The 24,192-nt window shown below is 34.8% G+C and overlaps 1 protein-coding gene across 3 annotated transcripts; it reads right to left on the bottom strand.

Annotated features, from left to right (window-relative positions):
- Positions 1-24,189, bottom strand: DIS3 (DIS3 homolog, exosome endoribonuclease and 3'-5' exoribonuclease). Of its 3 annotated transcripts, XM_023536383.1 has the most exons (22): positions 23,682-24,189; positions 23,351-23,418; positions 22,931-23,088; positions 20,843-21,036; positions 20,354-20,427; positions 14,625-14,792; positions 13,705-13,869; positions 12,498-12,611; positions 12,237-12,374; positions 11,519-11,665; positions 11,038-11,154; positions 10,685-10,786; positions 9,694-9,758; positions 9,526-9,610; positions 8,986-9,113; positions 6,497-6,583; positions 4,553-4,709; positions 3,080-3,294; positions 2,804-2,972; positions 2,516-2,674; positions 1,688-1,810; positions 811-1,044 (listed from the first exon to the last, which is right to left on the bottom strand). In XM_023536383.1, exons 4-22 carry the CDS (start codon positions 20,934-20,936, stop codon positions 961-963), a joined length of 2,391 nt encoding a protein of 796 aa, XP_023392151.1. In that variant the 5' UTR covers positions 20,937-21,036; positions 22,931-23,088; positions 23,351-23,418; positions 23,682-24,189; the 3' UTR covers positions 811-960. The 3 variants fall into 3 exon arrangements, with proteins under 3 accessions (XP_023392152.1, XP_023392151.1, XP_011368086.1); XM_023536384.1 differs by lacking the exon at positions 22,931-23,088 and having other exon boundaries at positions 1-1,044; positions 23,682-24,111; XM_011369784.2 differs by lacking the exon at positions 23,351-23,418 and having other exon boundaries at positions 23,682-24,103.
- Between the last annotated feature and the right edge of the window lie 3 nt (positions 24,190-24,192).

The raw sequence follows: 24,192 nt of genomic DNA, 5'->3' as shown, positions 1-24,192 counted from the left end.
TACTTGAAAATGCCAATTTAATCATTATTCATCTTTGTGGTTAATGAGGAAGTAGTCACTGACACACCAAATTTTAATACTTCAATCTGCTCCCTTCAATATGTACTTATACAACCCCCCTTTCTTACATAATTGATACATATGTGGTTTAAAAGCCATTAATTACCTACTTTTTATTTTACAAGTAGCATGATGTGACATTTAAAGTGGCATCCATCTCTATTCTTTGAACCCTAATGCCTTACTTTGGGGGAGATATTTGAGGTGAAGGTCAAGGATGATGACCATACTTATTACCAGGTAAAACTATTTTTCCAGTCAGATCAAAATATCCTACATCTTGCCTTCCTACAACATTCAATTCTCAAACATTCACAGCTGTTCAAGGATCACTAAGAAAATGCCGGAGAGTTTTTAACAGAACAACACATGTAAGGTAAATTAAAGGTGGCAAAGGAAATTAAATACGGAACTCCCCGACATCTTGACTTCACTGTCTTGAAATCTAAAAACTGCCATACCAAACAGCTTTCAAGATTTAGAAACAACAGATTGTTCCTTGCTTCTAAAAATGTTCTATTTTTCTCCATAGGAAAATGGTAGATTTTTTCTATCAATATGAAATAAATTACTTATACAAAATTAATCTGCTCTTTAATAAGCAGATGAATGCACCCTTTAAATGATTTTTAGAGATCCCTGAATTTACTATCCTGTCACTATTTCAGTAATGGATGTTGACTTGAATTTTTCTGCATAAATAGTTCTGTTCAATCCAGAAATGAAGTATGGGATAGACACAGTCAACAGTTCAATAAAAATGCAAATTTTTCAAATTATTAAAATGTACTTAAAAGTAACAAACTATTTCACACATTTCTTAGATTTAGAAGCGTTCTCTCAAGTTTCTTGTTTCCCTGAAGGAAACCAATCCTTGAAGTTTTTTTTGGTCGACTATAGCTATTTTTCAAGCTTCTTCTTCTTGCTCTCTGGTTCCTTAATGTCCATGTTTGAAGTATCAGTAGGAATGCTTATTCCTGGTATCTAAAATAATGCAAATGGAGAAAAATAAGGTGAGTAAAACCACAAATATGGACTAAATCTCATTCTCACCTTCGCCTTCCCCACTGACACTTCCATGTTCAAAAGGACATAGGAGTAGATGGGGAAAATGGGGTTAGAAAAGGTTTTCCACATACAGTATATATTTCACACACAAAGTAAGGGTGGTTAAAAAATGTAGAAGGCAGACATGATTCTCAATAGGTGAGAAGCATGTCATTTGAGAACTGTTTATAACACATCCAATTATATTAGCCAAGCCACTGTGACTATCAGCATCAGAGGCTGTGCTGGGGCAAAACAAAGGTTAAGAACCAATGTCCTAGGTGAAACACTTTATCTTAAACTTCAGAAGTGCATCTTTCAAAACAAAAGTGAAAAAGGACCAAAGGGAGGATCTCAAAGAGCTCTGCTTTTGGTACCAGTGACCTCAGAAGAATTCTAAGTAGCTAAGATCCCACGCCTTAGGGCAATCAGTAAGAAAATAGGAACTGATATTGCAATATCTGTCCTCCACACTACTTCCAGAAGTCCCTCTATCATTAAATGGAAATAACTTATGACTATATCCGTCTTTCACAAAATATAGTCCATTACAACACAGACAGTGTAAGTTCGGTCTTACCTGTGGTTCTACCAGGGACATTCGGATTTTCTGATGCTGAAGATTAGTTGAGTCTAACATGATTTTCACTTTAACTTTATCAAATATATGGAACACAGTATCTTCTATTTTAAGTGAAGGTATCTAAACAAAATACATTTTACTATTTTTCATTACTTTCATACACTTAAAGCTTTAATTTTTCATAGTTTACCTTTCATATTAACTTAAAAGCTTAAATTTAAAAATTACTTCAATATTTAATAAGCACATCTAGGTGTTCAATGTAACAAAAACCACTGATCTGTCTCATATAAATATGAGCTATTTCTGTGCACACTTTCTCCTTTCATTAAGATGGTCCCAATATATATTGAACTTCAGGATTTTGACCCCATTAATTAGCAAATTATTGGTCCAGTAGAGGAGCGCAGAGGTACTGCAGGCAGTTTATTGCTTCATAGTTCACTTAAAAGGGAAGAAGTAGGTTAGGGAAGTAGGGGGTGTGTCAAATAAGAGACACGGGAAATAGGAAAATTCCCTTCCTTGAGCTGTAAGCAGCCACTTATTCCTTTACATTAGCCCGTCCCTCTACCTAGGGCAAAGTGTAATTCAAGTTTTCCTTAGGGGGGAAACTTTACATGGTATAAAAGAAACAAATCAAGGTCAATATTTTTATGTGGAAAGATATGCTGAAGTGAGAAACTGAATACACGGCAAGCTTAGGTGACATAATTAAATTTTGTAGGGTACAAAAAACAATTTGACCCTTTATAGGTACAATCTGTAACCTATCAAGGAAAAAGCGCCTCTCCCCCTGCCACAAATAAAACATCAGAAATACTGTACCTCATCATCGTAAGTGAGCCGTGGCTGTGGTTTGTCCTTTTCTTCGAAAAAGACTGTGCCTTCTAAACCGTACTTTGGAATCAACACCACGATAGCGTTCTTTCTTACAAATAGGATGTAGGCTTCTTCACTTACTATGCCTTTGCTTTTAAAAAATAACTGTAAAATAACATACAACCTTATTATGAATTGTCTTAAATACTCTGATATTATCCAAAAAGAAAAGAAATTACATAAAAAATTAACTAAACTTCATCTCTCCTCACATTATCGACAGAAAGCAAGTACCTGGGTGTGAAAAGCCACTGATGCACGTTGGGCATATTGAGCCATTTTGTGCCGGAAATTGAGATTTTTACATAAATCTGCAAGTTTGTGTTTGTCAGTCAACTCTGGGTAAGTACAGTCAGCCCCAATAGCCACAGCCAACAACCGGTGAACAATGATGTCCGCATATCTAGATATATAAGAGAGAAGTGAGAATCATGCTACGTTAGCATTAAAATATCTTTTTAAAATTCAAAATTAACTATTTTCTATTTCATTTCATAAGGAAAAAAGTACCTTCTGATGGGTGAAGTGAAATGTGTGTATATTGGGGATGCTAAGCCGTAGTGATGAAAATCATTATCCATTCCAGAGCAGAAGTACACAGCTTGCATCATGCAGCGAGTGGCTAATATTCTTAACAGAGTGTTTAGATATGGGAAAGTAGGACAATCGGCCCGGTCCAAAGAGTCAGCCAAAGACTTGGCTGTATCAGTTTTAATTTCTAAATTCTGTGAATAGAGAAGAGGGAAAGAGCACCATATTAAACATTTCAGAATCAGTACCATCATGTCTTCAAAATATAATGGATCAGATTGAACAAACATGTCATTGCTGACCAGACAATAGTGCTTATCTTCTACTTTTAACCTAGGAAAAGTAAAATTATAAAAAGCAATGATTGTTTTGTCTAACATTAGAGCTTAACACTTTCTGAATGTAATGAAAGGTACTAAGCTCATCAGCATTCTGAAGAAAAGATGGTGGTGGCAGCGGTGCTATCTCTCAAAGTCCAACGTGTGCTTGCCTAATTTTTGTTAAGAGTAGAAAAAAAAAAATCAAAGTAGCTTTGAATACTTTCCAGCTTGTCTAGATTTTCTCTGCAGGTATTTTCATTCCATTCAGAGTAGAAGTAAAGGCCAGAGACAAAATAAAAGTGTATCTGGTCTCTACAGCTCAATGCTGTGATACATCAAACTTAGCTGCTTTATTCTGCTTGGGGAAATGAGGCAAAAATACTTAAATCCCCCTTCCTCTACCCAGGTCTTAGGAAGAAATAAGACAGTAAGAGAAAATTCCCCAATTTATAGCATAAGCCCTATTGGAGCAAAAGAGGAGCTGACTCGGTTCTTACAGATATGACAGGGGTAGCTCACCATAAAGGTCTGAAACATCAGAAACTAACACCATCCTGTTAGAATAATGCCCTGAGCACTAAAACTACTCCCTCCACCTTAGCCAGTCACCTTAAGAGTAAGGGTAATTATGCCTAAATGAGTCCACTACCCAGAGGCAGGGAGGTATGTGGGGCTGAGGAAATGGTGCCCTTTCTATAATTTTCCTTTTTTCCCTGTAGGTAATACATAGACTTACTTCTTAGGAACACGATATAAAGAGGGCTTAACTGAGTTGAAGATAAAGAGAAAAAAAATTATTTGTAAATCTCTGAAGTTGGGCAGTTCAGAGGAGGCATGAAGGAACACAGGCATAAAGAATATGTATAAAGGCAGAGAGAGATGAAAAGATCTTAATGTGCCCAGGATATGGCAAATAACTTAAGTCTATACAAATGTATCGCTGTACACCTTAAATTTACACAATGTTATACGTGAAATATATATCGGTAATAAAAAGGAAGAGAACTACTGGCATTTTTTGCATCAAATGACAAAAAAACTTTTATAGAGATGTGAATATAGATTTATTATTTAGAGCAATGAATAGGTCAAAACACAATTACAGATACCATTTCAAACTACAGGGCTTTACCTTGGATTTAGCTGCCTTAACAAGAATTTCATAATTTGATGGAGGAGGAGCAGGATGTTTTCGAAGCAGAGCATGTTCAGAAAATTCTTCATGAATTTTTTTTGCAACAGAGATATTGGCAAGTAACATAAATTCTTCCACCATAGAATTTGTTTCTCTGCCAATGAAAAATCATTAAATAAGAAAAGAGAATCTGACATCTATATACCGTATTTATTCACAGGTTACCTTTTCTACCTACGAGACAGTGAAAGTATTTCTTAAGTAAACATTCATGTGTGTGTGCACATGTATATTTTGAATATATAACTTAAGGCTCTTGTTTCTCAGCTATTATGTTAACAATCTCTTATTACACATCTACTATGTGAGTCAATCTTGTGCTAGAGACTCTACAAATTGCACTAAAAAAATAAAAGTTTTACTAACTCTAGTAATATATAAAATCTAAATCATAAACATTTTTACCTCCTTTTACTGAGTCCAAATAAAAATATTTTTATTTAACTATATATCCATAGAAATAAAGTTTACTAAGAATTAAAAGATTAGTTCATACAAATTTTGGTTTAATAAATAAAACTTTCACCAATAGATCACCAAAATAAAGACACTGTATCTCCAACAACTACTTGGGGTGCTTATTATGAACCAGGCATTGTGCTGTGCTATATAGGAGTGTATGTATGTGTTTATATATACACATACACACACATACGCCCTGCTTTTCAGATGAGAAAACTGAGCATGTGTACCATTATTCCTGCTCAAGGTCACAGTTATTAGTAGTAACAGGATCCAAGTCTACATATCTTGACTTCAAAACTCTTAACCAATCTGATGTTTTTCATTCTAAATAGTTATCTATGTCCATTTAAAACTTAAGTTTAATAAATGATCTACCTTCTGTTTACACAGTGCTTTCTTTCTCTCAAGTCACTGAACATGCATTAATCTTTCATTTGTTTCCATCTAAAAACTTTTAATTTCACAAGATTCCTACAGCATGTTAATTTTTACAATATTATTAATGCCTCCTAGCATACCTTTAAAACTATAGAGACAACTTCTTAGAACTAAGTTTTTTTCTAACTGGTAGGAAGAAATGGGTGATGTTCCATTTTGGTAAAGCTGGATTCAATTTTTTCCTCAAAAAAGCTTGTAGTGTTAGGCTTATTGTTCCTAATAACATTAGACTTATTTGCACAGAAGTCTCAACTAAAATATTTTTTAAATTTTAGCTCTAATGCTATAAAGTACACACTGGTCCTAACTAACAAACTTGAGTATGCTCTTATTTCTAATCCTCAATCATCAACTGGAAAAGTATAAATGCAAATTTAATTACGAAATTACCTTATATAAGATGCATGGAAAAGAGGCCTAACTCTGATTTAACCAAAAATTCCTCGCTTCCTAAATCTTAATTAAATCAATAAAACAATAACAATAGCTGAGTACATCACCTGAAAACTCTTCGCAACACTTTATGACGTAAGTACTATTTATTAGTCACAAATAAACCTGTCTAGAGTTATATAGGCAGAAGTGAGATCTAAACCTAGGCAGTCTGGCTTTGAAGCCCTGTGATTATTACTTTATCCTACCACAGTACATTCTACATAAAATACTTACGAAATTAATCAGGGCAATCTTCTTTTACTTACAGTAACTATTACTAGTCAAGTTCTAATATACCACACACCAATTTGAGACAAACCAATTCAAATTGGAAATTTTTCTACTATACTAATCCCAGTTTTATGTAAGAAAAACTTCAAAGTGAGATGTTTACTTTTCTATACAGTTCATGTCAAAAAAAAAAAAAATTATAACCCTGCCAGAAAGAGACATTTTGGGTATAAATGTTTTGTTTACTAACAAAGCAGATGTTATATTTAAAATCAAAATCTTACTTATTGCCCATCAAAAAAAATTACATACCTAAGTTCCTTGGTCTGTAAATCTATAGGATCATGAGTTTCACTGTCCATGTGAAACCGAACTTCCGGAGAAGAGAGAGTCAAAGCCCTAAATAAAAATTAAAGAGGTGAATTACCCAAGTGAGCCAATAACAGAAATAATTCCGGAAGTGATTCTTTTAAAACAGAAAATGATTACAGCGAGTGTGTAACGATTATTCTTCTGGAGGCTTTATGACCATCTGCTAAGTTTTATGTTCTATTCCCGTGGATAGTTTAATATTTTATAGATCGAAAATGCACTTAACAAGAGAGCACAATGGCAACACAACAAAATACAAGTTCTTCTGAGGGTCTGAATATCTTCTGTACCCAAGATATGAGTTTTTACTAAGCTACATGGGTTTGTAATCACTTTTACAATTAAAGATACTGGCAGCATTTTATGTACCACAGAAAACCATATATTGACGTGAGAGATGATGGAGAGAGGCAAAAAGCAAACCGCTACAGGTAGATCAGTGACATTAGAAGATACACACTTCAAAATCATTTCCTACACAGACTAAATCAACAGAAGAAACTGATAAATATTAGTATGTTGCATATACTGATAGCTATCAATATCTGAGTGCTATGTGTCAGATAACATATTATGCTAAGTACTTTACATACATGGTTTGTTTAATGACTTGGCAAGTTCTCCTTTGAAAAGTAAAGTCCCACAAAGCAAGGGAAGTCTAATGTTTCATCATACCTTGATGCTACTTGCATCAGGGGAGGAACAAATCAACCTAAAACGTCAATTTTAATGAGGCTGGGTAACCTTGTACAATCATAGGAGAAAAAAAATGAGATGAGACCAGTTAACTGAAATTCCTTTTCTTCCTTAACTCACCTTTATTAGAAGAGCTACAAAAGGAATACTAGAGAGGAAATCTCAACAAATAATCCTTTCCTGCCATGCAGTATTTCCAAGGTTCTGCATCAGATCTAACATGTGTTTACTAATATGTCTTGGCTTAAAAAGCAAGGTATATGAATCACATTATGATCATTTTTCCTTCATAGAACACTAACCATTACATAACATAATTATGTCTATTCTTTAAAAGAGACATGATTTAAGCTAAGACAGAACATAACCTTTATGAAGGCAAAAAATATTTTTGTTTTTACTGATTGTTTTCTCAATTCTCCCTGAGACTAAGATTCAATGATGGCTTTTAACAGATGACCTTCTATTTACAAGATTAAAGACTGTTTTTGAAGATGAAAAATATCTTTTCTATCCTAATTATGAGAAGTGATGTTACTGTTTCTAACTGTTTTACTTTAAAACCACCAAAATGAATAAGATTTCAATTTGTTTTACTGTTTGCTTTTAAAACATATTTTCTAAAAATTACCTTTATGTAACCTTTCTTCTGATGCCCAGCATATTGTAAACCTTCAATAAACAAATATTTGCTGAATAACATTTTGTGTCATTAAAAAAAATCTACAGCTCTCTTACTTACATCTAAATGACAAGCTTAAGCAACAGTCTTACTGGGATTTACTGCACCCCAACTATCCTTACACAGTTTTGAATTTCATACTTAGGATCTTAGAAAACTTCCCAAAAAACGGAGGGGTGAGTAGAGATAGGGGTGGCTCATCACAGCTATCTAGAACACTGTCCAATAGAACTTACAGCAGGAATGGACACGTTTTCTATCCGCACTGTCCAATGTGGTAGTCATTAGTCACATGTGGCTACTGAGCATTTGAAATGTGGTTAGTGCAACGCAGGAACTAAATTTTTAATTTTAACAGGTGCATCTTAGATATAGAGTTTGCATTCTCCAACAAAAATACTTTTAGTAACTGCTTGTGATCCTACTCCTGGACAGGCCTGGGAACCCAGATGATGTCTTTCAAGAACCAAATTTCTTTTAACTACTTTACTTCAACAAGTTTGGGTACCTGGACGCTCCTTATACCTTTTGTAATTAGGCAAATGCCATGATTTAATAGCTAAAAGACGTGAATCCACCACTAGCTATTAGATCTTTGGGAAGACTGTAACTTTTAATCATTTAAAAAACATAGGTGTCGGACTGAAAAAAATCTCTAAAACCTCTTCCAACTCTCAAGTGCAAGAACTTCCTCTACATTAACTAAAATTGAAAACCAATGTTTAATCTGGAAACTCATTTCTAATTAAAATTAAAAAGAACCCATAGAAAAGTCTTAAGGAATTCTTGCCTTTTTAAAATTTAAGATTTTTAACTCAAACATATCAGGTTTTAAAACAACAAATTACAAGAACAGAACTCCTAAACAAACATCACTCCAGAATCAGGGTGCTAATACTCAAAAGGTAGCTAGAAGAAGTAGGATGATGTCTCTGTTCAAACTATTACATAATTCCTCGTTGTCCATGATAAAACACTTAAGTTAATAAGTTATCTTAACACAAGATAAATGAATTAAGAAATAACTTAATAGATATTTTTTGAAATGTACCCTTTTTCGATTCTTCTTTTTTTCAAAATTTTAGCTAATTTATTTAGTCCACGGAGACTAACGGTAATATCATCATTCATGGACGCTGAATCAATTCTCATCTGAGCTTCCGCATACGTAAGAGAAGCCTAAAATAGAAACCATATGTTAACATACTGCTTATAAATCATAAAAGCTGGTTGACTACATTCTCATATTTCCACTACATAAAATTCATGATTTTGGAAAACCTAAAAATCATTATCAAAAGAGAGATTCCTAGCTATAGTATGTATACTCTGCACCTATGATTTCTGGTTCATTAACTCTCATCTGGTCTTCTGAAGTATATAGGCTTTATAAGTTTCTGAATATAGGACAACTGTTACATAAACTCATTTACAATCAACATTAAGACTTAAGCAGATAAATGCGAAAAAACTAGATTTTACTGCAACACCGGAGAAAATTTCTTAATAAGCCTAACTTTCTCAAAACAATCTAGAATAGTGTTAAAAGTATAAAAAATTTTAAACATTAAATATTAACTATGAAACTAACCTTTGAATTAATGGCACTTTTGGTAAACCTTGTTTTTAGGATTTCAGCATTGTGATTCATTTCCCAAATACATGAAAATGCCAGCCTATGGGGAAAATAGTATTTGTTAATGGGAATCAGTTAAAGTAGTTAACTACTATGTTCTTATGAAAAAACATGCATAAATACCTGTCAACGTTACACCTTAAGGAACATAGGTTAGAGCTGAGCAACTCCGGAACCATGTCAATCCTCTGCAACAGATAAAAAGAGTCGAAGATTACTCAGCTATATCCATAAATTTATTTGTGGTTTCATTCTCATATAGCATCACTTTAACAAGGAAAAAGAAAAAGGAATATTTTGGTCTTTAAAATTGGAATTGAGAAAACATGTAATAAAAATTATATATTTCTAGAAAGGTCCTTACACAAAACTGTTACAAAAAGGAAGCAATAAAAGAAACCTGGACTTCATGTCAGCGGATCTAAATTTAAGTCTCTTCACTAACCACCTAGGTGTCCTATGAAGTCTGAAATCTCTGTTCTAGAAAATTTGTACCAGATGCAAACAGAAGCCCTACTAGCTCTACAACTGGCCTCTTCTCTAAGACTTAACATAAGCCCTGTGGTGTTTTAAAAGTACTAAAAAAGACAGTCACTGAATTTTTATGGGAAAAAAGCTACATAAACAATGAATTTATAACAGACTAAGCTTAACTTTCTCCTCTACTTTCACAAATTTTTCTCTGTAAGTTTATGGGACAATACTTGAGTAGACTTATGACTTAACTTTATAAAAAACAGAAAATACATTTTTAATTTGCTACTCATAAATAGTAAGTTAAAAGCTACACAACAATTTATATCAACAACATCTACTTGTTATTTTGGGCCACTCAATAACAAAAAACACTGCAATATTTTCACTGATATAAGGCCACTTTATTCTATGTATTAGTCTTTTAGCTAGTTTATGTAAACTGTGACTCTTCAAGAATCCAAAAGTGCCCACGATTTTTACAAACTGTTCACAATTAACAAAATAGTTACTCATCAAATTTCACTGAATACTGACGTCGTCCTTTCCTTAGAAAACACCTCAGATGATGGTATCATTAAAAATAAAATGAAAGTTTTAAGCATAGATCAAAATTCCATTTTAAATTTAATACATTTACCTTTTCACAAAGATACACAGTTGTTCCTCTTCTAGCTGATTCCTGATCCAAAGCATTTCCTGGCCTAATAAAATGGCTAACATCAGCAATATGAACACCGACCTTAAAAAGATAAAAATAAAAGAATGTTAACATGCTGAAATGGATAAAGAGTTTTTATGAGAAGAAACTCAGATAAACTGAAAAAACTCAGTCATATTTACCATTTCATTTTTTGATAAATGCCCATCAGTCTCCGTAGCTACACCTGACTATACTTGGCACAAATAAGTCACAAATTCTACAATAGGTCAAGAGAAAATAAACTCAAGAACAAAACTATACGGATAAGAATGAAAGTACAAAATAAATACCTCCAAATTTCCATTTTCAAGTTCTCTACAATGCAGAGCATCATCTATATCAGTACATCCCGGTGGATCCACACTACAAACACACAGATGTCTCAGATCTTCCCGGTTTTTCATGTCCTAGAAGATGCCACATGATTAAGAAATAAAAAGTTGTTTGGATAGTACAAATGCAACACTGCTCTTATGAAATCGACATTACCTATACAAAAATATAAAAATGAAAAGTATCTTATTTCTTAATAACCAGACATTACTTGTGGTTCCCTTGCCTTTGAAAAATTTGACATAAGCTAGTGTCAGTCCTCTAGAAAAAAGTATCTTTCAGTGCAAGTGATTTCTGTAATACCTAAGAGTACTGTACCTAAGTAAATGCAGAAAAGAAAGGGACTATGGTTTCTACATATTTAAAAATACGGAAATCAAAGAAAATTCGCTCAGATATAGTAATTTATAAAGTCACTAAGAATTCTTTCCGACTTACCTTTTCAGTAATGCTCCAGGGCATCTTTGGTAGAAAGCTAAGAACAGCCTGTGAAAAAGGCTGATGGGGAACGTCATGCTCAAGTAACAAAACTTCTGTTTCAGTCTCTTTATCTCCAACTTCACCTAAATTTTTCACAAAGTGTCCCTAAAGCCAAAAAGGTGTTATTAAAAAGGTGTATTTTATAACTTTATTTGATAATTTGTATTTTATTTTCGCATTAAATTCTTGTGCATTTACATATCACCTTAGTATGTATGCAAAACCACTTCTTAAAAATGACCCCTTGGTAAATTAAATAATGATGAGAATCCTCAAGTGTTTATGATGGAGACTTAATGAAGGCCTAAGCGCTTATTTAACAAAGTATCTGTTTATTTCCGATTAGTTCCAAGTTTCATTGTGCTTCAAATACAGTAGCTTCAAAATCTGCTTATTAACGTTTACTTAGGTATCAAACACCATTTTTGTAGTTCCTATCAATAGAAGTTATTTATTTGGAATTCTGAATAAAAGTAACCAAATGATTTACATTGGAATTTCATAAGATTAATTTCAAATTGGATGTACAGTACTTATCAGGTACCTGTGTGAAATACTCTTAAATTTCAGTATAAATTTTATAACATAAGCAGATTCTAATTCCACTGAAAAAAGCAATTTTATTTCTAAATTTTAAATGAAATCATCTAAAATAAAATTAATAATTCAAACTTACATTTGGGTATCTGGAATTTCTGGGCCATCCATCGATAGCAACGATAATTCTCTGTCCTTCTAATGTAGAAGCTTGTCTGGTTTCTATCCGAATTCGAGGAATTCTCTTATCAGCAGGTGTAAAAAGATGTCTTCTTGACTAGAGAAAATTAGGAAAAAAGATTTCACATACATACAAAATTGGGGTGGGGGCAAACGGGGGCTGTAAGTTGTATTAAATATGTATCATTTTTTATTACATAGCAGTATGCTCTCTACTCACCTCTTTGATATCAGACTTAGAAAGCATGCCACAATACGGTCTCCAATTCCTTTTTATTATTCCTACGACTCTGCCAGTAGGCTTCAACATTTTTTCATTTACAACAGTCTTAAGCTGAGATTTAAAAAAAAAATCTCCAGTTATTTCTAAGTATAATGACACAATTTCCCTTCATAATGAGAATATGAATATGCTACTAATATTTTCAGGCACTAAATTATGACATAAAAGTACAGAATATTGATGCTTCAAAATTCTAAGCAAGAGCATGTCAAACCAAACCACAGAAATAGTTCCATAATAATAAAGGAATGCGAAAACAGCTAATTGAAAAAAATAAATATAACTGAATAAGTATGTCAGAATTCAACTCTTTTCATTTTTAATATTAGGATTTACTAACACACACAGGTCTGGGAATTCAAAGACTAGGACTTTAGTACTAGTTTGTACTAATTAGCTATGTGGCATTTATTAATACACTAAAAAAAAGTAGTATTTTTAAAGTTGCTTCCTTTTTCAAAATAAAGAGTATTTCTTATGGAAACAGCAGAAGGATCTTATAGTATGTCACCCCTAACACTCTCCTATGTCCTACACTCTGCACAGATAATGTCACAGTAAGACTCCAGAGCGGTGAATATAATTCACGGAAAAAGAACTACTAACGTTGTATGAGTTCCAAATATTTATATTACTCTTATAATTCTAAAATAGAGAAATAAATAGGTCACATCAGGTAGACTTTGGCTATAAGAAACAACTAAAAGCATTCTCTTCATAACAAATACAGTAACAGAGAAGGAATTTTTAAACACACTCAAATATAAGGGCCCAGAAATATATCTAGTATGCTAAGGGAATTTTAACATTACATAAAAGCATTTCAGAAAAATTTAATCGATATTTACTTAAACCTCATTCATTCCGACAGATCATGTACCTGAATGTCAGAGTTTAAGTTTTATACACAAGTTAACAATTTTTTTGTATTTAAATTCATTTATTGAGCAAAATAAGACATTAATTTAAGACTAAACACTTAAAGGGAAAATATTAACTTTGTGTATGACATGTATTAAACCTACAGAACCATAATTTTGTTCAATATACCTGAAAGCAATGAAATGTTTCATTTTCTCCAAAGCTACCATATTAATTATACAAAGCTACACAGACAAAAATTAAAACCTGCTTGGTTTCATACAATGCGTTCTCTTTCCTCTTCTTTCTCCACATCATCTTCATTCTGACCTTCATCATGTAAAACCACAGAAGATGGTGCTACCCACTGATTCTTGGGGAGAAGCTCCACAGCCACAATGTCTTCATGAATAGCTCGGTTTAAATTTTTAAGTCCTTGTAAGATTATCTGTGTAAAACAGGAAATGCCATGTGCCCAGTTATATATAACAGCAATGTAAGAATGAGAAGGTTCCCTAACAAGTTTAGATATATTCTGAATGTCACTATGTATCTCTATTTATCCTCCTTTATATTTTTTCCTCCTTGGTGCCCCTTTACTCCATACTCTTAATTTCTCATTATCAAAGAGACAAAAACAGGGTCAGAAAATATGGGTTGTGTTCATGGTTCTGCTGTAACAGTAGTACAAAAAGACCTTGGGAAAATTTCTTAACCTCACTAAATCTCAGGGTCCTGACTGGTAAAATGAAAAAAGAGTACCTACTTCTATAGGCTGGATTGAAGATTAAAGGAAACACAGCATGCAAAATAGAAGAGTGCCTGGCAAATAGTGAGCATGTTCAAAATAATTGCTATTCACTTGAAAGGGTATAAAGCTTTCTGGAGCAATTACACGTTATATAAATAGTATTTCCCATAACTGGTCATAATACATAAAATAGAAGCATCCTGTCATCCTGTTTTATTACTTGACTAGATTTTTGTTCCTTAAAAGTAGGTTAATAGAAAGTTCTTTTCTTCAATAAGTGGTTTTTTAAACAAGTGATTAGTTCTATTATCTGTACCTCCCACATATCAGCCTTCAAGCTGACAGGGTAGTTAAAGCAAATTTAAATTCTCATACAAAATTTTAAGCACTTATCAAAGAAAATAATGAACAGAAAGTATATTAGTGTATAAGGCATTTATTTACACACTTGCCTCTTTATTTTCTTCAGCGTCTCCATGAACCCATACTGTAGCTTCTAAGTAATTTTCCCTGCTGGCTCTAAATGTTCCTTGAAGATATGTACCAGATTTTATGCCTTGTTGTAGCTTACTTAAGGGAAGATGCTCCAAAAATATTATTTTTCCACTCTCTATTTCATTCTGTGAAATAAGCAAACCAAAAGATGCAGTTAGTATGTAAAGTTTTCCATATACTCAATATGTAACTATTATCACAATCAGGTAGTTTTTTAAAAAACCATCCACATCATGGTATATATAACTTCATGAATAAGAATATAGCACAGTGAGAAAAAAAGTGCTTTCTATTCTTAGGGCAACTTACACAAACATTTCAATTTCCTTACATTTAGGGTTTAGCCACAGATGTATGTCACTAAGCAACTCTGCATACCAACTCTCACCCCAGGCCTCCCAAAATGAAGATGTGTATTTAAGTGGGCAGGTAGCTACAGGAAAGCTAATTTGAAGCCTCGATTTCATGAAAAAAGACTGTGGCTACTGAAAGCACAAGAAATACTATTTTTATTTTGGCTATTTTAAACAGCTAAGGATATAAGATAGAGGTAGGCTGGGAACTGCTTTAGATCTATCATAAGATCTATCAGGATTCTCAGTGACTTCAATATCCAAAATCCTGACTGCATGGCTTCTTTCATTTCCTGCTCTATTTCCACCTTCTAAGGAGAATACTTTGTACCTTCCTCTTTTTTTGCTTAACTCCCTAACTGCCCTGTCTTCCTTCCTCATTCTCAGCGGGGCGGGGCGGGGGGGGGGTGGCGACCTCAATCTCCATACTGAGAACAAGAAGCAATCAGTAGAGACAGACCCACCCTCATCTTCTCACCAAATCTGCCCACCCACTTGCACCTACATCAAAACCTCAGCTTTCTCTCCTGTAACAGTGAATAGAATGTTTGTTCTTTCAGTTGGGTACTACAAACCATCTCCTTTCCTTTATTCAAGAACTTTTCCTGTAATTATCTTCTCTCTCTTGAATCATACGTTTTTTTTCTTAAGATTTATTTTCTTAGTTTGTTTGTTTGTTTATTTTAATTATGGTGACACTGGTTAACGAAATCCAGTAAGTTTCGGGTGTAATTTTCTTCTCTATTGTTAACATTCTCACCATCATATAAACATAATATGATCTATTAATAACTAAATAAAATTTGGGTCTCCTTCAGACAGTGGCTGGATCCTCTGTTCCACTTCATACCAAAATGCCGCAGAGGTATGCTCTAGAATAGCTGTGTATCTACTTCTTCACCTATATACTCTCTCATGAATGCACTAGTTGAGTGTCATCCTTACTCAACTAAACCATTACTGCCAAGGTCACTTATAATGTCTTAGCAAATTCAATGCTCCATTCTTAGTTTTACCAGAATTTTAAAATATGATTTTTCCAAAAAAAGAGATCTTTCCTTCTCTGAGACACATCAGCATTCGAATCATTAATCCTTTGGTTTCTGTCCTATTTCATTGATTAGTTTCCTGTTCCTGTTCTGATCTCCTGTTCCTGATCTCTAAATGTGTCACAAGGCTCAATGATAGGCTGTTTTCCTTTCATTATCTACATTTATTTTCTTGTTATTTCCTCCCATCTTTTAAAAAAGCAAACAAACAAAAATACTCTTGATCTCACTTGTTCTTCAAATACCACTCATTTCTCTCCATTATAGCACTGAAAGTGTTACAACCGTAACTTCTCTTTCCATTTTTCCATCTATTGTAGTCAGACTTCGGACTAAACTGGACAGGTCCTCAAAACTGTCATGATGCTAAATCCAATCATCAGTCCTCATTAATTTGATTTACCAGTTAATATCTGACACAGATGGACACCCTCTTGTCTTTAAAACATTTTCTGTACTTCGCTTCCAAGAATTTCACACTCACCCAGTTTTCCTCTTCTATCTCCTTTGTTGGTTCCCCTCATGTTCCTGACTTCTAAATGTTGGAGTGCCCAAGGCCTCAGCCCTTGGACCTCTTCTTTACTAACTATACTCACTCCCCTAGGTCAGGGCTAGGCAAACTAAATTCCATGTGCCAAGTCCAAGCCACTGCCTGTATTTGAGAAATAAAGTTTTACTGCAACACATTCACACTCAATCATTTATCTATTGTTGATGGCTGCTTCTGCACTACAAAAGCAGAGACTGAGAACTTGCGACAGAGACCATTCAGCCTGCAAAGCTAAAAAAATGTACTATCTGATCCTTTACAAAAAAAGTTTGCCTAGGAGAAATAGCTGCAAATCCATATATCTGATAACAGTCTTGTATCCAGAATATTTAAAGGGACCTTACAACTCTATAAAAAGACAAATAACCCAACAAAAAAATGGGCAAAGGATTTGAATACACATTTCTCCAAAGACACAAACACACGTACGTGTGTGTGTGTGGCCAAAGAGTTCATGACAAAAATGTTCAACACCATTAGTCATTAGAGAAATGTGAATAAAAACCACAATTAGATATCACCTGACACCCACTGGGATAGCTATAATCAAAGACAGACAAAAACATGTATTGGTGATGACATGGAGAAACTGGAACCCTTATACATTGCTGATGGGAATGTAAACTAGCACAGCCACCTTGGAAAACAGTTTGGCAGTTTCTCAAAAGTTAAACATAAAATTATCCTATGACTCAGTAAATCTACTTATATACATACGTAGGTATATACCAAAGAGAAATGAAAAGATACGTCCACACAAAAACTTGTATACAAATGTTCATAGCAGCATTCTTCATAATAGCCCCTAAGTGAGAACGAACATGTCCATTAACTGGTACATGTATAAATAAAATGTGGCATACCATACACTAGAATGTTATTCAGCAATAAAAACAAATGAAGTATTGATATATGCTACAACACGGGAAAACCGTGAAAATATTCTGAGAAAAACCAGTCACAAAGACCATATATTGCATTATTCCCTTTATATTAAATGTTCAGAAGAGGCAAATTTATAGATAGAGAAATTAGTGGTTGCTTAGGGCTGGAGTAAGGGCGTTTCAAGAGGAGATTGGGATCAAGTCGTAATGGATATGAAGTTTCTTCAACAGGGGAAGAAAACATTCTAAAATTAGATCATGGTGACAGTGCAGAATTCTGTGAATATATAAAAATTATACATTGTAAATGGATGGGTTATATGGTATGTGAATTATAGCTTTAAAAAAACAAAAAACAAAAAACAAAACAGATTTGTCTATTCCCGCCCCAGATAAGTTCATTTGGTCTTACAATTTTATATATTATCTGTATGTTGATGACTTCCAAATCTGTCATGTCTAGTCATAACCCGCCTCAAGAGCTACAGATTTGTATACCAAACTAGTCAAACTATAAAGCTGCTTGAGCTCTAATGGGTATTTCAAAATGAAAATGTCTAAAATTAGACTTGCAATTTTCCACCTGATCCTGCTTCCCCCTTCATCTGGTAGAAATAAAGAAATACTATTTATCTAGTTGCTTAGGTAAAAGACCTAGAGTCACCCATATTCCTCACAGTCCCATCTAATCCATCACCAACTCCTAAAACATATATCTACAAAATACAGCCAATATCTGAGTACTTCCCACTACCTTTACTGCTACTACCGTGGTCCAATTTTCTGTTTGTTTTCTCTCTACTGAAGTACTAAAATATCCTCCTTCCTGGGGGATGTTGCTTCTAATCTATTCTTAGAGCAGCCAGATAGATCACATTATTCCCTTGCTCAACAGCTGTCCAGGTCCAGTGAACTAAAATCCAATATTTTCCCATTATTTATTACATACTACACGACCTGGACCCTACCTACAGTTCTAACTTCATTACTAACATTTTCTCCTTTGCTCGCTCTATCCCAACACTTTTAGTTGTTCCTTGATCTTACCAACTTATTCTAACCTCAGAGACTTTGAACTTGCTGTTTCCTCTGCACAAAATGCTCTTCCCCTAATTATTACCATGGCTAACTCCTTTACGTAATATAGCTAAAATGACCCTGTCTCAAAGCAAATTTGCTTAGTTAGCAGTTTTCATATCTCGGCATAGATATTTCTTCTGTTGAGAAGCCCTGACACCCCAAACCTGGGTTAGGTACTCTGACTAAGTATAGTCAGTTCTACTGTTTTGAAAACAGAAACTGTCGCAATGCAACTGACAGATTAGAATATACTAGGTGAATGCAGAAAACTGCACCAGCTGAACCAAGCTGCATAGGAATCCACAAAACACATACATAGCCTCTCAAACATCTATCAGTTACCTCAGATCACCAAGTGTGTTATGAGCCTTGCCATCTTCATCTAGTACAAGAACCTTCTGTCCAAATTTAGATACTCTCTTTCCACAACTTCATGAAGTTTTGGGGTATGTGCCCCTAACTACGTTTCCCCATAAGCTGTTTTCATTACATGATACTGCATGGCAAAGTGAATTTGAGGAACATATATAATACAACAAAATTGTCATTTTACTATATCCTACACTTACCTTACCATAATACTTAATCAAATACCACATCTTACCAATGTTACTTCTCATTTTTTCTTCTAGATCAGTGCTATTTAAAACAATTTTCTGATGAAGGGACTATTCCTTTTGTGATGTCAATATGGTAGCCACTGGGCACAAGTGGCTTTTGTGCACTTGAAAAGTGAATAATGGAACTAGTGACTACGTATTAGAAGGGCAATCCTAAATCTGTATTACAAAAATTGAGCCCAGATTTTATTTTCTCACTTCCATTTAGTTTTGTAAAGTAGCTGGTTGAAGGCAAGCAGTAATGAGAAAAATACGGTAAACACTGGATGTATGTATAATGTTCTATTACATAAAACTTATTTCTACAATAACAACAGCTGCCATTTGGAATGGTACATTTACCCTGGCTATGTGCTAGATAGTTTATTAATATCACTGCTGTTATCTCATTCAATCTTCATAACAACACTAGGAAGTCGTGATCACTAAACAAACATTACATCTAAGGAAATGAGGGTTCACAAAGTTAAATGATTCCCATGACATACCCTCTCATATCCGCTATTGCAGTAATCCTTTTACTCATCTGTCTGCCTCTAATCTTGCCCTTGATACAGAGCATCATCTTACATATCAGTAAGAGTGCTGAAATGTTACTTCAAATAAATAACATTTCTGATCATCCTCCCCCATCCCTCTCAGGTACACTTTCATACACCCTTAATTTCTTTTAGTCTGCCATTGTAAGGTTGGGAGTCCAGAATCCTATCTGCTATTATCTCTTCATAGCAGCCCTTTAGGGAGATCTTTATAAGATAGTTCAAAAACTAGTGACCTACTGAATAAATTCTAGGTCCGCATTATATGGCTCCTACCCTTCCTGTTCTACCTATTATGACTCCCTCCTGTCCTCCTTTGAGATTAATACAACTGTATGCTCTGTCTGCAGCCTGCCACTTCTTTGTCAAATATCTACTCCTAGCCCTACCCGGGTTGCTGAGGCTATATGGGCAAAAAACATCTCTTTAGAAAGTCAAGTCTTTTTGGAATGGCATTTTGATAAACCTAGTACACACTCTTGTCTACAACCCAGCTCCTATTCCAATTCCAGCTTACCCACCAACATTCCAAATTCTAAATTTAATGACTCAAAGCGGCTATTTTAATATTTTCACTGTTCGGAAACAAAATAAAACAAACTCAAACATACCCCTTCTTCAGACAAACAAGCAAGACGATCTATGAGTTCAGGGTTAGCAGTTAGGCTCTTTACATATTCTTCACCTGAAAAACAAGTTTTATTGTTCTTGATAAATTCAAGTGTTCTTTTTTGTTTTTAGATATGAAAGAACACCAATAATCTTGTTTGTGATGGTACATCTGTCAATTTTTTTTGGGGGGGTGGTTGGGGGTGGGGGGTGGAGGCCGTAACTGTTGATGTGGTAGTGTCTAAGCAGAGTCAAGCATATCAATGAGCTTTTATTGCTAAGCCATTCTGAATGGTGATGGGAAAATTAGCTACTGGGCACCACAACACACCTACCTTAGAAATGCTGGGAAGTTTAAAAATGCAAAAAAAATTACATGAAATAATACAGGACCATGAATATATTATACAGTCAAGTGAACCTGTCATGGGCCTGATCATTTTTATATGCATTTACAAAGGTGAACTAACAGTGTCTACATTTAGACTTACATGTGAAAGCTGGTATTCCTTCTTCTACGGCTTTCTCTTTGTTTTTCTTGTCATTTGTTATAAAGATAACTTGCAGCTGATTCTCTGCTGACATTTTCTTCAAATGTTCATTGTACCATTTTGCTGCTACTCTAATGGCTCTATCATTCCTGTCATTAGAATTTTCTCCCTGTTTTTGTTCCACATAAGTTTCTCTGAATGTAAAGGAAAGAAAAATTTTTTTAAAAAAGAAAGAAATGAAAACCAATAGAAACAGTCTTGGGACATAAATGCTAAATAACCATTAAACTTAAAAGTCCATAGTGTATCTTTTCCTCTGGAATGTACTCAAAGAAAAGCATATTATTAATAGAATAGCTAAAGCTAAAACAATTTTATTTCACCAAAAGAAAAATTCAAAATCAGAATTTACACTTGGGTTGGAACATGAAATAATAGTTTGTTGGAAAAAACTATAATATAACTTTGCAGGTCTGATGAGATTTCATTCAAACTGTAGATTAACAGTAAATTCTAAAAGCTATATTAGATGATTTATGATTATATGGTTCTACAATCATATATAATGCATGTAAATTATCTATGATAAACATGAATTAAAAACCAGTCTTTCTAGAGATTGAAAAACCAGATACAGATATGACTGCATACTCCTTCCAATTCTATCTACTCTGAATTCCCAAATGTCAGCATTCTGATTTCTTTAAATCTATTTTTCAAAGCCAAATTTAAGAATAACAAAACTCAATATAACAACTTCTAGTGCTTAAATATAATACATTCAATTAAAAATTTTTTGACTTTATATTGTTTTCAGAATCATTTTATTTCTCACCATTAAGTGTACCTGCTAATGCTTTAAGCTTATCAAAGACCTTGTCATAAAATTTTGAATTGGTTTTAGCATAAGTTGAGCAACAGAATTTTAAATGAGATTTGCCCAAGTGTCCTAAAATCTAAGATTTTTTCTATCAACCCCACTATTGCTAAACCCTATTCACTACACTTAAGCTAACAAAATAACCTCTGATTAGTGATCTGATGATCATGCTCCATAAAAACTTGATCTTTCTGCACTAAAAGACAAGTGACATTTGTTTCTAGATTTCGAGGAGGAACTAGAATAAGAAGTCTACAAGTGCTTTACTGATGTTCTTTACAAGAACATTTTTTAAGTTTGGAATATAAGGAAAAACTGAGAAATTATATTTTTAATTAGCATATTCCAATGGGATTTCATTACCAGATCTACCATCTAATCCAGTGGTCTCAACTGGGGTAATTTTGCCTCACTCACCTGGAACATTTGACAATGTCCCAAAATATTATGAGTTGTTACAACTCTGCGGATGAGGGGGGAAGCGTTGCCACTGGCATCTAGTGGGTAGAAGCCAGGGATGCTGCTAAACATCCTATGATGTATAAGATGACCTGCCCACGATAAAGAATTATCCAGTCCAAAATGTCAGCAATGTCAAGATTGAGGCCTTCTGATCTATTATAATAAAAGTATACTAAGATTCATCGTTGACTTACATATCGTGATAACTATTTTCTAAAACCACATATTATATTCAAACGAAGGTCTTGAATTTGGAACATAATTCTATTCTTTAACCTTATCTTCTTCAATTTGACCAGTTATAAGGTCTAGATTAACTTTTAAAAGCCCATTTAGAATAAATCTGCTTTATATATCTAAACCACCTTCAAAAACTTACACTTCATTAACCTACATTTACCATTTATAGAATATGGTATTCTAAGAACCTAGACAAATCTCATCTGCCAAGATTCTATTGCTCAACTCATACTAAGATTAATTCAAAATGAAAACATTTTGGAAATAAAAGTACCTACTATAACCCAAGAGTCAGGAGACCTTGGCTCTAAGATTGATCCAATCAATGCCTACGTGACCTTAATGAGATGTACTTAGCATTATATTCTGTACAACTGTGTAAGATCCAAATAATACTCTTGTATGAAATCTATCAGATATCTTCTGAAGTCACAAATTACAGGACCCCTCTCTCAAATTTAGCTAATTTTATAGTTTTCTGATACTTCACATTAATTCCCCCCTACCTATGGTGCTCGTTAGTGAATGTATAGAAATGCTTCTCCAGGTTATTAGTCACATCTCGGATTCGTTTATACACCGGAGCACTACGATTTCTCACTTCTTGCAGAACTGTTTGTAGCACAATTACATTCCTGATGGCAGGGTCCTCAAGAACATCAATCTTAAAAGGAAAAGAAAAGGAAGAAGAATAATTAATTTTTTTCTATGTTCATTTGTAAATGGTTTCTGTCGAACATAAAACCTGTCCGTTTTAAAAAACCACCAAGTATACATTAAGGTAATGAGCTATTTTACTACAGAAAATCCCTCAGGTCTAATAGAGAAAAGCACATGTAAACAGACTAATTTCAAATATTCGTAAAATTAAGTCCATTAAAAGAGAAATACTTTGGCCCACATAGTTTTCGTTGGTAGGCACTTACAAGCTGCCTGGGGGTCGCAGGCTGGAGGCCACAGAAGCCCAGGTCCCCGGCCTCCAGACACTTACAATCTAAGGCAGAAGAGACACCAGGAGTTAGAAAATTAGTGTATCTAAAGTTCTTACGACTCCAAGAACTCAAAAACAATACGTCCAAGGAAAAGAACCTCGGCCTGGGGGCCAGGAGGCATAAGGTTCGATGAGGTTTGCCTCTCCCTAAGTGCGTGACGTTGCCCAAGACGCATCTCCTCGAGCCTCAGTTTCCCTATCTGTCACGCCCCCTTTTCCTGGTGGGAGCACCGCGGTTCCCATGGTTGGCCCACCCGTCGACGCACCTGGTGCAGTAGCACGTTGGTGTCAGGCAGCAAATAGTGCGGCTGCGGGCAGAGGCTGCTCGCCGGATCCAGGGGCTGCGGCTCCAGAACCGGCCCCTCGTGCGCACTGCCACAGGCCGCGCACCCGGGCGCACCGCAGCCGATGTCGTCCCGCAGGTAGTGCTCGCGCACGATTTTCATCACGCCGCCCGCCCGCGTCTTTTTTAAGAAAGTCTTGGACTTCAGCATCTTGCCTCGCGGCGCGGAATCCTGTCTCCGACAGCGCTCTTCCGGCGAAAAGTGTTAAGCAAGGAGCCCTATCGTACAACAATACTTAACCCTGAGGTTCGCCCCTTCCCGCTCCAGGATATTAGTAAACATCTCTCGCGGGAAAACGTCGAGACTGACGTTGGTTGGCTCTCTGAGGGCTGCGAGGATTGGGCGAAAGCGAAGAGCCCGGGTGACGGGCGCGCTCCGGAACCATTTCCGCCTGTGAAGTGGGCGGGGCCGGCTCTGGACTCCAGCTCCCAAC

This window comes from Pteropus vampyrus, unplaced genomic scaffold, assembly GCF_000151845.1.
Source record: "Pteropus vampyrus isolate Shadow unplaced genomic scaffold, Pvam_2.0 Scaffold155, whole genome shotgun sequence".
NCBI lineage: Eukaryota > Metazoa > Chordata > Mammalia > Chiroptera > Pteropodidae > Pteropus > Pteropus vampyrus.
This window is presented reverse-complemented; position numbering and strand designations above follow the sequence as displayed.

Excerpts from the sequence above, each read along its gene's own strand:
- DIS3 (XM_011369784.2), bottom strand. The coding sequence starts at position 23,909 with ATGCTGAAGTCCAAGACTTTCTTAAAAAAGACGCGGGCGGGCGGCGTG. Across the intron at positions 12,612-13,704 it reads AAGAGGAAAGAGAACGCATT|CTTAAGACTGTTGTAAATGA; the intron begins GTATGAAACCAA and ends TTTAAATCTCAG. Across the intron at positions 2,675-2,803 it reads CAGTGGCTTTTCACACCCAG|TTATTTTTTAAAAGCAAAGG; the intron begins GTACTTGCTTTC and ends GTTATTTTACAG.